At 38.9% G+C, this 14,679-nt stretch overlaps 1 protein-coding gene and 1 long non-coding RNA gene across 29 annotated transcripts in view; one reads left to right on the forward strand and one right to left on the reverse strand.

The window, feature by feature from the left end:
- MARCHF10 (membrane associated ring-CH-type finger 10) overlaps positions 1-14,679 on the reverse strand; it is a 90,620-nt gene that overhangs the window by 16,704 nt on the left and 59,237 nt on the right. For 19 of the 20 annotated variants that reach the window (XM_077163498.1, XM_077163502.1, XM_077163504.1 and 16 more), the window contains 2 exons: positions 8,294-8,460; positions 5,917-6,026 (listed from right to left, as the gene is read on the reverse strand). In XM_077163498.1, the coding sequence (XP_077019613.1) occupies positions 5,917-6,026; positions 8,294-8,460 (277 nt within the window). The remainder of the gene's footprint in view (positions 1-5,916; positions 6,027-8,293; positions 8,461-14,679) is intronic. The other variant, XM_077163510.1, reaches the window with a different exon arrangement.
- Positions 1-14,679, forward strand: part of LOC143686975 (uncharacterized) — a 67,627-nt gene that overhangs the window by 11,911 nt on the left and 41,037 nt on the right. For 8 of the 9 annotated variants that reach the window (XR_013177344.1, XR_013177350.1, XR_013177345.1 and 5 more), the window contains exon 2: positions 8,457-8,623. This is a non-coding gene — a long non-coding RNA (uncharacterized LOC143686975). Of the gene's footprint in view, positions 1-8,315; positions 8,624-14,679 lie in introns of all 9 variants that reach the window. The other variant, XR_013177348.1, reaches the window with a different exon arrangement.

Raw genomic sequence — 14,679 nt, forward strand, 5'->3', positions numbered from 1 at the left:
TTAGGCCTATGGGCAGCATTCTCTCTGCTCCTGCCCATATGTACAGAACCAAACAAGGATCTGATCTAAGTCCTTCCATATCCTCAAAGACCATTGGAAGTGTTGAGTGAGCATTTAAAGGGCATGCCTTGAGCTGTGGTCAGATCCCAGGCATAGCGTCCATCTCAGATGTTGCAGATGGTACCTGCAAAGGCCTGGGGGACGGGGCTCATATCTATTTTTCCTTCCTGGTCTTAAATGTTCCTTCTTCAGAGAAGCCTTCTATGGTCTTCAGACCAGATCAGAGGCCTCTGAAGATGTTCTCACAGCTGCCCTGGTGTCGCTTTTTTGACCCTCCCACACCCTGGCCATCATTCAAGGTCTTCCCTGTTAGAGGGCAGCAACTCTGCTGGTCTTGGGCACCATGGTATCTCCAACACACAGTATCTGATATATAGTAGGAGCTCAATAAGTATTTTAAAAGTCAGCTAAAATGCTGGGTTATATGTATATCACAATTAAAAATGATAGAATGGGAAAAATAGGGGAGAGAGAGAGAGATACCTGACCCCATTCCCAATGAATGAAATCAGAATCTCTGCAGTTAGGGTCAAGGTGTCAGTATTTTCATAGATTTTTTTTTTTAAGGACATGCATCTAATGTTAAAAGTTATCTCTGGATCATTAATTATGGGATACTTTTGTGGGTGTTTATATATATATATATTTTGCATGAACAGGCATTGGGAATTGAACCCGGGTGTCCGGCATGGCAGGCGAGAATTCTGCCAATGAGCCACCATGGCCCGCCCTATAATTTTTTTAATTAGAGTTAAACAAAGGCAAAAATAAAAAAGTAAATGAGAAAAATGCATAAGAAACAAAAAGTTAGTTAGACTGTTAGGTAAGGTCAAGTGAGAGTCAGGCTAAGATAGGCTTCTTCTGATTTTTCTCTTTTTCTCCTACGTGTCTATATTTTGGCCCTAGCCACTCCCTTCCCAAGAAGTAAACAGTACAGAGGGTTGACTAAGGGTGCCCTGATGAGCTAAGGTTGGGAGTGGAGGGAAGGGACTAGGGCCCCAGAGCATGGGAGCACACAGTTCCCATGGCCAGGCTCAGAGGTCTCAGTGAATTGACGTGCGCCCTAAGCAGGTTCCTGGTGCCTGGGGCACAAGCTGGGCTTGTATTACATCCTCAGCATCTTTATGTTAAACATCACTCACCTCACTCTTTAGCTAATCTACTGAACATGTCTAAGTCACACTTCCCTTGAGGTCAGAGTTTAACTCAGACATAATCATGAAACAGACATAATTAAATTTACAATAGACCATCAGAAGAATCAGAACTTCTGTGAAAGTGTGAGTCCTTGACTGCTTTCCATCAGCTCTTGTGACCTCTGTTCTCACATGAGGGTAAGTCTGTTGATTCTGGCTTCCACTTGTGATTATACTGAAAGGCATTTTCAAAAGGCTTTGATGGTCTATCAAGTTCTCATCAAAACTAATTTAAAATCTTTTCTGCTTCCATGTAGAATAATTACTGTGCTGGATAGTTACCATTTTGCCCTCCAGATCTACTTTCCACCCTGCTCTGTACCCTAGAGGTTGACTTCGACAGACTGCATCCTTTAGGCGCCCTTGCCCTCTGCCCTCCGGTTGGGTTAGGCCAGTGGGAGGCACTGGCAGGAGAACAGAGGGTGGAAGGAGAGGCTGAGGTATTTATTCCCTCTGTCCCCTCCATGCCTACCAGTGGTGTGCCAGTGACTGCTTGTCTCTATTGAAGGCCACAGGCTGTTGGGTGACCCTCTCTTACAGTTACAGCTCCATCCCCTTGTCATTTCAGGTCTAGGGTTGATCACATTGCTAGTCCCAGGGCACTCCACCATTTCTTGTTGCTTTATCTTATTGCCCATTTTTCTTCTTTTTTTTAGTGTAAACAACAAACAAACGTACAAACATTCTTGACACGGTTACAATCAATGGCTCACGATATTATCACGTAGTTGTGTATTCATCACCATGATCATTTTTAGAACATTTGCAGCACTCCAGAAAAAGAAATAAAAAGAAAAAACCCATACACGCCATACCCCTTACCCCTCCCTCTCATTGACCACTAGTATTTCAATCTACTCAATTTATTATAACCTTTGTTCCCCCTATTATTTATTTCTTATCCATATTTTTTTACTCATCTGTCCATACCGTAGATAAAAGTAGTATCAGACACAAGGTTTTCACAATCACACAGTCACATTACAAAAGCTATATCATTATACAATCATCTTCAAGAAATATGGCTACTTAAACACAGCTCCTCAGTTTCAGGTACTTCCCTCTAGCCACTGTAACACACCATAAACTAAAAAGGAGATATCTATATAATGTGTAAGAATAACCTCCAGGATGACCTCTAGACTCTGTTTGAAATCCGTCAGCCACTGACACTTTATTCTGTCTCACTTCTTTCTTCACCCTTTTGGTTGAGAAAGTTTTCTCCATCCTTTGATGCCGAGTCCCAGCTCACCCTAGGATTTCAGGGAGTCAAGTCCTACGTAGAGGACGGGAGGGCAGTGAGTTTGCTTGCCGTGTTGGCTGAGAGGCCACATCTGAGCAACAAAAGAGGTTCTCTGGGGGTGACTCTTAGACTTAATTTTAAGTAGGCTTAGCCTATCCTTTGCAGGAATAAGTTTCATAGGGGCAAACCCCAAGATCAAGGGCTCGGCCTATTGATTTGGTTGTCCCCACTGCTTGCAAGAATATCAGGAGTTCTCCAAATGGGGAAGGTGAATTTTCCCCCTTTCTCCCCATTCCCCCAAGGGGACTTTGCAGATACTTCTTCATTCACTGTTCAATCACTCTAGGATTTATCGGGGCATCCCACTAACATAGATAAAGCAACAAAATCTCATGTCCTATTCAAGGTTCCATGTACTTATGGTGTTCAATTAAACTGTTCAAATAAGTTAAATATTGCCCACATTTTTGCCCTTCACTCATGCTTTCTGAGTGTGCCATCATCCATTTCCTGGCCAGACCATGGCTGACACAATTACTTTTACAGCTTTTCTAGAATGTGCTTGTGCTGGTTATCTCAGCAATCTCTGTAGAATATAGTGAGGCCAGGGCAGTGGTATCACCCCTGTGTGGGCCAGTTAGCTTTGCTTGTTCAGTAAGAGACTCTAGCCTGGTTCCGGATGCATGTAGCTTTCTCCCTTGAGTGCCAAAGACTTTGGGCATCTGTGTGGCTGTAATATGGTAGTTCTTGTTTACTGAGTGCTTTCTCTTGTACAGGCACTGCATTAGGTGATGTTCTTGTGGATTTTCCTACCTCTAACTCTGACAGATAGGAATTAACATCTCCTCTTTCCTACAGATGATAGAAATAAGGTCCAGATATGAGGATATGTCACACAGCAACCTTGGGGGAAAGGATAGGTCTTAGGTTCAGATCTTAATTCAAAGCGGGTGTACAGATTTTAGTACAACTGGGAAGCCTTGTTGCTCACAGGTCAGTGTTACATACGTATCACTGGTAAAGGAATGGCATATGGTGGCAGCAGCCTGGCAGTGGAAGAAGAACGTGAAGATGCTCGGGAAACAACCACTGGAACCGAAACAGCATCCCCCTGTTCTGTCTGCTGATGGTTCTGATAGCATTCTGTGTAACCTGACCTCATCCAGATGTGTCTTCTTAGGAAGTCCAGGAGGTCCCATTTCCCGAAATGCTCTATTTTTTGAGATGACCACATGCAACTTGTCTGCACCCTGGCTGGCACCCTGACCTCAGGCACTCAGAGAGCCTGGTTCCTTTCAGTATTTTAACTTCAACATGCTCATGGTCCAAGAATGTGAGCTTCTTTTGTTTCTCATCTTGGATCTCAATTTCTAGAGGTTATGGCTGAATGATATGAGATCTTCAGACCTCAAAATGGATGGACTCAAAATATTGAATTTATTTCTCAGGAAATTTTTTTCATTTTGGGTTAACCACCTGACACCCAATCTCTGCAATGTTAGTGTGGCATTATGTCCATTATAACAAGCCTGCTGATTTTGTTGCTTGAGCTGCTCAAATATCCTTTATTATTATCATTTTGCGGGCTCCTTTGTTCAGCAGCCTTAGGGTTTTAAAAAAGGAAACAGCAAAATTGCCCAGAATCACATGCACCATTTTGACTCAGCTGTGCTTTCTGCAACAGGAGGTCTATACGGGAGCTCATGATCTGAAAACTGAAGTGACTCCCCTGAAGGGTGACATTTGGTTGTTAATGATGATTTTATAGTTTTATAATTATGTGCTTTATAGCTGTGATTATTAATCATTTTTTTCTAACCATGTTATGAGGGAGGTCATTCTTAAATTACCATGGGTAATGATGAGCTATTTTCATTTGATAAATGCTTATTGACTGCTTATTATGTGCTCAGTATCTTCTAGATCAGCACCATACAGTAGAAATAAAATGTAAGCCACAAATGCGAACCACATAAGTTGTTTGAATCTTTCTAGCCACCACATTAAAAGAGTAAAAAGAGACTGGTGAGATTAATTTTAACTATACATATATTTATTCTGGAGGTTATTCTTGTTTTAAAATTTATTTTGTATTAGCAAACCAAAACAACATATGAACATGAACATTCTTAACATATAAATATTCCATACATGGTGTACAATTAATGGCTCACAATATCATCACATAGTAATATGGTTCATCACTGTGATAATTTCTTAGAACATTTGCATTACTCCAGAAAAAGAAATAAAGAGAAAAAAGAAAAAACTCGCACATACCATACACTTTACCCCTCCCTCTCATTGAACACTAGTATTTCCATCTACCCAATAGATTTTAACCTTTGTTACCCTTATTTTTTTTCTATACCCCTTACCACTCCCTTTCATTGTTCACTTGTATTTCAATCTATTCAATTTACTTTAACAGTTGTTCCCCATATTATTTATTTATTTTTAATCCATATTTTTCACTCATCTGTCGATATCGTAGATAAAAGGAGCATCATATACAAGTTAACAATATATTTTATTAACCCACATAAACAAAATATTATCATTTTAACATATAATTAATATAAAATTATTAACATGACATTTACTTATTTTGCACGAATTCTTTGAGATTTTGTGTGTATTTAATGTAAAATTATTGTTCTATTTTACACTGTTTTTCTATATTCTTTTTGAAATTCAATGTGTATTTAACATTTATAGTGCATTTCAAGTACAACTAGCTTATTGCTTCCTTATTGGGCAGTATAGTTCTATATGGAAGATTAGTTGAGAATTGGGTGACTATTATTCCAGGCATAAATAATTTGCCCACCCAATGTTAACGAACTCTATCACAATATATATATATATAATATATATATATATAATATATAATATCATTATAATCCAAATGCCCCAGGAGAGGTAATACACTAGGTGCTAAAAGTACAGAGTAAGCACTTAATACTCATTAACCTTGGGTAAAGCCGTTTCTTATTACCCCAGAGTTACTTGATATTCAAATTGAGAGACATCTTCTCCAAGAAACTGATTCGTTGTTTTGCTCTTGTTGCTATGAAATTTAAATTACTTTAGCAAATTTGGCATTTATTCCAGCAAAAAGTCTGGAACTTGCCAGATTTTTCACTATTTCTGTGTGTCCAGTTGGCCACTGAGGCTTCCTATTTTTATCCCTGACAACAGGGTGAACTCAACCCACAACAACCAAGACTTTCCAATTTAGTGACAGACCTTCTCAGAGAAGTGAGCTAAATGGACTTTCTTAGCCTCACACCACACAGGCATCTGCATTCCTTAAATCAGGGAAAGTGAGTCTGTCCCCCTTCCTCACCCCCACCAGCCTCACAAGTCTAACCGACATTAGCTCACTGAGGCAGGGTGGCTGGGAGGGTTTCTTACCTGGGACTGCTGATGCTTCTGGTAGAACTCGCTCAAGTTCAAGTCATCCAGATCGACCATCAGGCTTTGCTTACACATTTCACAGGTTTTCACAGCGCCAAGATCTGCTCCTTAAATTAGACAGAGAATTATATGTTACATATAACGCTGGGTCTGTTTGTGTTGGCACTTTGACAGGTGATATTTTGAGAACAAACTTGTGTGTGTTATGAATTCTGAGCTTCAGTGAACATTTTAAACCCAGTCATCTTCTGTAGAAAGTGACCTTGAGCCTGAGATCTGAAAAATTTCCTTTGTAATCATTCTCTTTATTATGCAAGTTTCATATAAGTGAAACTTCCATGACTTTTAAATAACAGGTCTTGCTTTCGATTTAAATATAAATAATGGGTCATAAAATTGGAAGTGCTACATGGAGGCTAAATCTATAACAGGTTTTTGCAAAAACAGTGAATATTGGGCCCGTTTTTTCACCCTTGCAGACCTAACACCGGGCCAAGGAAATAAATCAGTGGGGATCAAATAAATGGGAGAAGCTATCCTCAATCTGTGGTCTAAATATCTGCCTTCACTCCTGCCCAGGTGACAGTCCCACCTGAGAAAAGCAAGGCACTCAGGGGCCACGTGTAGGTAGTTAATGGTAGCATAGGCCCAGGACTTAAGCCTGGGCTCAGACCAGGCAAAAGAAATATATGAAGGCTTCCTTTGTTGTTGGTGTTTTCTACTTCAGGTGCTACTTCCCAAAGCAAAAGTGGAAGATGAAGAACGATCATGGCATATCTAAGCAAACATTCTGTCAAGTACTTTTTTTCCTAGTGTAGTTACTACCTTTTGGCTAATAGTGTACTGGTGTTCATCCTGTGCATTAGAAAATAGAAGACTCATTAATTACCTGCATTTATTTGGTGAAGATAGGGTTTGGGTAGTTTTGTTCCCCAGGTCTATTTTTCCTCATAAGTGATATAGAGAACTTGTAAATATTAAGAGAGTTTCAAAGGACAAGGCTAAACAGCAATCCCTCATCGATGTTTTGTCTGATTTTTCTTTTTTAGCATCATTCAGTAATGCTTTGGGCTACTCTGCAACCCCCATGTATTCCAACGGAATCCTAATGAACATTCATAGCACTGGCCTTCACAAGCCTTTAGCAGCACTTTTATCACACATTTCTTGAGTACTTTTTCTATGTCACATGTTTAATTAGCTTATATTTTTAGTAAGGTAAAGCATTATATGTCAGTCATTAGCCATCAAACTTTCACTAGTCGTTCCCTGAAGGACCAAGGACTTTGCTTGCAATTACATTATGCATTTAAACATCTCGGGCAGTGGTCCTAAACTTCATGCACTAGGAATGATGCATACATGGAAAAAAGAGCTTCAGGGATGAGGTAGTGGATACGATGACCCCACGTGTTCCTTCCTCTGATTAAATAGTGTGTTGCCCTTGTGGACATAGCAAAGCTGCTGGAAACAGTGATAACCAAAGAGGAGAACATGGAAGAGGAATGAAATAGGATCTAGCTATGGGGTGAAAGTTGTCAGGCATTTCTGAAGGTATAGAAGCTATTTTCTAATCGAGTTGCTCTTTGCATTGATGTTTTTTTTTTTGTTAGAGTTGCTCTCATTCCTGTTTTAAAGAAACCTTCTGTTCTCTGCCAAGAAACTATAGCAGACCTACTGATGTGGCTATATTTAGGTTATAACCTCCGCAGGGAGTTGAGAAGGGGCTTCTTACCCAGTTATAAGATCTGTTAAAGAGGGAGCTGACAAAACCAGCACACAGAAATCTCTTTATCTAAAATAGTTTTCGAAAATTAGATCAGATCTCTGTTCCTACCCCTTCTGCCAAAAGGCAGCTCTGCTCAGTTTCTTAGGATGACTTCCCTCCCCCACCCCACTACCAAACCAGAAAGTGGCAGCACTGTGTGTTCTGGGGGTTATCACGATGGACTGTCTGAATTATTTTTACCAGGTAAAATAATTCAGCCGGGCATGGCTGCTGTGTGCTTGCTGAGGCTCAGCCACTGACCCATTTCTGCTATTTCCTTTCTCCTGGTAGGCGGTCTTAGCATCTCTGTTCGGGCCTCAAGATTCAATAGCATATGATTCCAGGATTCTTCTCTCAGATTAGCCAAAAAACCATTTCCCTCCCATAATGTGAAGACAGACTTTAGACCGACTGACCGTATGTCAAGACTGTGAGCAAGCACACTGGGCTGGACTCCACTTCCCTTTGCATTCCTTAAATCAGGGCATTACTGCGTTACTGCTTGGTGAGAACAGTGAGCTGTTGACAGGCCTTGAGTCCCACACTGTGATGTCTCATATTAATTATATGTGGTTGCACGTTTGCTGCTCTTCCTTCCCCACCTACCTGATGTTATTTTCACTTTCAGCCACTTTTTCAGGCACTCTTGATGAACAAACTGCAGACTTCCCACACAGCCACAAGGCTCCAGGAGGGGGTTAGTTGGGGAACCCCCGGCTATCTGACAGATGCGACACAAATCTCCCTCCTCCTCTGAATCTTCCTCCAGGAGACTAAATGGAAAACAAGTCCTTGTGACCAGAAGTCTACATGTTTGCAGTTTCCATAAATATCAATTCCCAGGGCATTAATCGGGGAAAGAAGAGGGAGCAACACAGCTCCCTGCCTGCCAAGAGGGTTCACCCGCTGTTCCTTTGGACCTGACAGTTCTTCCAGGTATGGTTATTGATGATAGGTTATTGATGATGGTTATTGATGATATAAGAATTATATCAGACCCTTTTGCATTTACTGATATGTGCAAGATTATTAGGAGGACCAGACAAACTGTTACGATAAACCAAGAGAAACTGGGGATAAAGACCCTAGCAGAGAAGTTGGCACTGTAGTATATTGGTGGGTACATGTGCATGGGATTTGGGGCCAGGGGCCTGGGTTTGAGGCCTGCCTCTAGAGCCTGTGAGCTGTGTGACACTTGGAAAAGTTACTTAAGCATCCTAGGCCTCTGTTTCTTCATCTTTAAAATGAGGATCATGGTGATATTACTATAGTACCTACTTCCCAGGGCTGTAGGCAGACTGGATGCAATGATGGTGATGCTAAACGTATTCTGCAAACTGTACAGTTCAGTCAGTGTCTGGTAAAGAATTTGGCACATAAATGTCACTCAATAGATGTTGGTTTGGGTAAATGATGAGCCAGTGAACGTGGACATGAGCTCACCAGTAACACAACACCTGCCAACAAATTATGTCAACATTCCTGAATATAAGCTCTAGAATCTGATGAAGATAAAATTAATGGAAATGTAAGCAAACATTTGTGTTTAACAAAAGGTGAATGAATAGCTTGTTGAGGCTTATGTTGGGAGGCTTTCAAGAAGCTTTCCACAAGGTTTTACACAAAGGTGAATTTTGGAACTTTGGAATCCTCACAGGACTGGGGGCTGTTTGGTCAAGGAAAGGAAACTGGCTAGAGACTAACATCAAATGAGAGGAAGAAATGGTCATCGCTTTAATGTCGAATATATGCTCAATTTCTTATGAGATCTTCCTTCCAAAGAAAGGGTGCTCAATGAAAAGGAGCAGAATTAGGGAGTTTTACCTTATGGGCTGAAAATTTTTTAATATTTTAAATATTGAGATTTCAATAAATGTCACTACATGTTCCATATTTTCATAAATAATCTGGAAGAATAAGTGCACAGTGGAGTAAATATCCCAAGTGATGTAGATAAACTATAGGGAGATCTTGCAAGTCAGAGAAAGTAGGCAGAAAAGTGACAGAATTTTCATTTAGGCAAGTAAGATGTACTGCCTCTGGAAACAAGTAATCTAAATCAGTGATTTCCAAATGTAAATGATCATCAGGATCACTTAGGAGAGCATTTTTTCCCTCTCTCTATTTTATTAGAGTAGCTATAAGTTTACAGAAAAATTATGCATACAGTATAGTCTCCATGTCCATCCCCAGTTTTCCCTAACACCTTGCACTAGTGTGGTACTTTTGTTACAATTGATGAAGCAATATTATTATAATTATACTATTAACTATAGTCCATAGTTTACTTTAGGATTCACTGTTTGTGTGGTACAGTTCTATGGCTTTTTAAAAATTGTATTCTGGTTACATATATACAATCTCAAATTCGCCATTATAACCACTTTCAAATATACAATTCAGTGGTGTTAATTACATTCTCAGTGTTGTGCTACCACCAACACCATCCATTACCAAAATTTATCCATCACCCCAATAGGAACTCTGTACCAATTAAGCACTGGCTCACTTGGGAGAGCTTTTAAAACAGATTCCCGATTCCTACACTTAGAGAATCTGGTTCAATACCTGGGACCCAGGAATCTAAATACTAGGGTAGCTAATATTAAATCAGGGAAGACACTGATAAACACTAGGATCAAGGGCTCAATGGTAAGTATTTTATAGTTTATAAAATAATAAACTTCTAGCTTAAGGTCCTCCATCTTTTCAAAGATAGTAATGGGAATCCACGGGCTATTATAGCATTTTGAAAAAATTTTTTTTTTACAAATAAAACTGAAGAGACAGAAAAGTTTAGAAAAGAGAATTTAAAACAAGCATAAAGGCACCACCTCAAAACAACTGCTCTTTAACATTTTGGTGTACTTACTTTCATTTCTATTTCTAAGCATGCATTGTTTTCACAGAGTTGAGCTTATCTCTAGGATTAGATCAAGATGGCTATACACTCCCATCTAACTCCCTTTCTTCCCCAAATTTCTTAAAAAGACAAAAAAAAAATTTTAATAGAGTAAATCTACAATAGTGTGCAAGAAATTATGAGGAATCTCTGGGAAAATAGACACAGATAAGATCACCTTGACAAAAGGAGAGGAAACCATAATCCAAGACACTGTCAAGGAGCAAGCTATTGAGAAGGGAAGAGCAGACCCTGAGAGATTCCAAGCTTAAGGTTTACAAATGCACGGAACAGAGACAATTTTGAGGGTAGCTAGTAGAAGATCTGCTACAGAGCTGAGGGGCCAACTGCTCCCTCTGCCTCTTTTGTTACTCAGAGCAGGTAGTAGAAGCGCCTCTGGTCAGTTTAAAATTTCTGAGCAGCACACTGGAGAAAGAGAACTCTAAAGTCCGGGGTCAAAAACAAAACAAAAAACAAAGAAACCCATCTTCACAAAACCTCCCATTTGGAGGAGAGGATTACAGGGCACACAAGGCACACAACTGCCAAGGCAACCATACTGACCATCTATTTACAGGCACATCTCGTTTTACTGCATTTCGCTTCAGTGTGCTTTGCAGATATTACATTTGTTGAAAACTGAAGGTTTATGGCAACTTTGTATCCAGCAAGTTTTATTGGTGCCATTTTTCCAGCATTATGTGTTTGCTTCATGCAACTGCATCGTATTTTGGTAATTCTTGCAATATTAAAATTTTTTCATTACTTAGCTGTTATGGTGATCTGGATCTTTGATGTTACTATCTTAATTATTATGGGGTGCACCCATACAAGATAATAAACTTAACTGATAAATATGTGTGTTATGACTGTTCCATCAACTGGCTATTCCCCCATCTCTCTCATTTTCCTTGAGCCTCCTTATAGCCTGAGACACAACAATGTCCAACCCAGGCCAATTAACCCTATAATGGCCTCTAAGTGTTCAAGTGAAAAGAAGAGTCACACATTTTTATCACTTTAAATCAAAAGCTGGAAATGATTAAGCCTAGTGAAGAAGGCATGTCAAAAACTGAGGCCAAAATCTAGGCCTCTTACACCAGTTAGCCAAGTTGTGAATGCAAAGGAAAAATTCTTGCAGGAAATTAGAAGTGCTACTCCAGTGAACACATGAGTGATAAGAAACTGAAACAGCCTTATTGCTGATATGGACAAAATTTTAGTGGTCTGGATAGAAGAAACCAGCCACAATATTCCCTTAGGTCAAAGCCTAACCCAGAGCAAGGCCCTAACTCTCTTGAATTACATGAAGGCTCAGTGAGGTGAGGAAGCTGCAGAAGAAAAGTTTGAAGCTAACATAGGTTGGTTCATGAAGTTTAAGAAAGAATCCATCTCCATAATATAAAAGTGCAAGTGAAGCAGCAAGTGCTGATGTAGAAGCTGCAAGTTATCCAGAAGATCTACATAAGATACTTGATGAAGGTGGCTACATTAAATAACAGCTTTTCAGTGTAGACAAAACAGCCTTCTATTGGAAGAAGATGCCGTCTAGGACTTTCACAGCTAGAAAGGAGAAGTTGATGACTGACTCCAAAGCTTCAAAGGACAGGCTGACTCTCTTCTTAGGGGCTAATGCAGCTGGTGACTTCATTTGAAGCTAGTGCTCATCTATCATTCCATAAATCCTATAGCACTTAAGAATTAATGCTAAATCTACTTTGCCTGTTCTCTATACATGGAATAACAAAGTCTGGATGACAGCATATCTGTTTACAACATGGTTTACTGAATATTGTAAGCCCACTGTTGAGACCTACTACTCAGAAAAATAGATTACCTTCAAAATATTATGTTCATTGACAATTCACCTGGTCACTCAAGAGCTCTGATGGAGATGCACAGTGAGTTTAATGTTGCTTTCATGTTTGCTAACACAACACACATTCTGCAGCCCATGGATCAAGGAGTAATTTCGATAAGAGAAACAGAATTAGAAGTGGAATCTGAAAATGTGACTGAAATACTGCAATATCATGATAAAATTTTAATGGATAAGGAGTTGCTGCTTATGGGTAAACAAAGACAGTGTTTTTTTTTTTTTAGATGAAATCTACTTCTGATGAAGATGTCATGAACACTGCTGAAATAACAACAAATGACTTAGAATATTAAATAAACTTAGTTGATAAAGCAGAGTCAGGTTTTGAGAGGACTGATTCCAATTTTGAAAGAAGTCCTACCCTCGTAAAATGCTATCAAACAGTGTTGCATGCTATAGAAAAATCTTTTGTGAAAGGAAGAGTCCATCGATGCAGCAAACCTCATTGTTGTCTTCTTACAAGAAATTGCCACAGCCACCCCAACCTTCAGCAACCACCACCCTGTCAGTCAGCAGCCATCAACACTGAGGCAAGACGCTGTACCAGCAAAAAGATTATGACTCACTGAAGGATCAGATGATGGTATTTGTAGTGATAAAACATATATATATATATGTTTATATATATATATATATATATATATATATATATTCTTTTTTTGGCATGGGCAGGCTCTGGGAATCGAACCTGGGTCTCTGGCATGGCAGGTGAGAATTCAGCCACTGAGTCACCATTGCACTGCCCTATAAGACACTTTTTCATTAAAGTCTACATACATTTTTTCTAGATATAATGTAGCTCACACTTAATAGCTACACTACAGTGTCAACATAACTTTTATATGCACTGAGAAAACAAAAATCTTGTGTGACTTGCTTTACTGCAGTAGTCTGGAACTGAACTCATAATATCTCTGAGGTATGCCTATACACTAAACCACCCCATCCTTCCTTCATAAATATGAACAGGACAACTGAGGGTCACCTGTCACATATGGAAACCAATGACATGGATGAGAAGGGATAATATAAAGAAACAAATGAACCGGTCCTAGAGGAAATTAATTTTCATGGAATAGAGGAGATAATTCTCAGGAAGATTCAAGAGGACATTGCAAGTGCAAAAGGGACAAGAGAATAAGAAAGATTTCTGAGGAATTAAAAAATATATATGCTTGGCAATATAAAAAATCCATTGTTAATAAATGAAATATAATTCAGAGCTAAAAGCATGAAACTATACATTTAGCAATACAGAAAGATAGCATCCATTAGCATTCATATATTAAATAACAGAACTTCAAAAAAATGCAATGTCATGCTCTTATAAATACAAAAGAGAATGGGAAAATCCACATCATAGTGGGAGATGTTAGTTTTTTTTTCAGAGATTGACAAATTAAATAGAAAAAAGTATGATGACATATGAGTACTCTGTACTTTCTGCATGATTTTTCTGTAAACCTAACTACTCTAATAAAAAAGCAAAAACAAAAGTATAAAGGATTTTCATAACAAAATTAGCAAACTATATTTTATATATCTACACAAACACAGAGAAAACAGAGAATATCCATCTTTTTCTTATGCTATAGCGCATGTATAAATACTGAACACATATTGGGGAACAAAAAATGCAGGTCACATTTTCTGATCACAATGCAATTAAAGTAGTATGAGCACTAAAATTTTAACAAGAAGGGTAATAAAGGGAGCCTTACTATATCAATTTTTTAAAAATCTCATGTATCCACAATAAATAAGAGTGCCAAATTGGTGTAGGATTTCAGGAAGATTATGGGAACAGAACTGAAAGTCCAGAAACAGTTTGAGGTATATATAAGGATAGTACATGTGAAAAAAGGCATTGCAAATTAGTGAAGAAAGAATAGATTGATGGTGGGGCAACAGACTAATATTACAAAAAAAGATATTAGAATTCTACACCACACCATTTACCAAAATATATTCCATATAAATTGAAGTATAGCTACCATTTATTAAGCATTTACTGTGTGCCAGGCACACTAAGATCATATATAAATATTTAAAACTCCATCTAATTTTCCCCACTCGATGAAGAATATACACTATTATTCCAATTTTATGGGTGGAAAAACTGAAACTTATAGTTTCATTATAGAAATGAAGGAACTGGCCCAGAGACACAGGGTTGCCAAAAACCAGGAATCAAATCCAGAAGCATCAGAC

Source organism: Tamandua tetradactyla, chromosome 6 (genome assembly GCF_023851605.1).
Source record: "Tamandua tetradactyla isolate mTamTet1 chromosome 6, mTamTet1.pri, whole genome shotgun sequence".
NCBI lineage: Eukaryota > Metazoa > Chordata > Mammalia > Pilosa > Myrmecophagidae > Tamandua > Tamandua tetradactyla.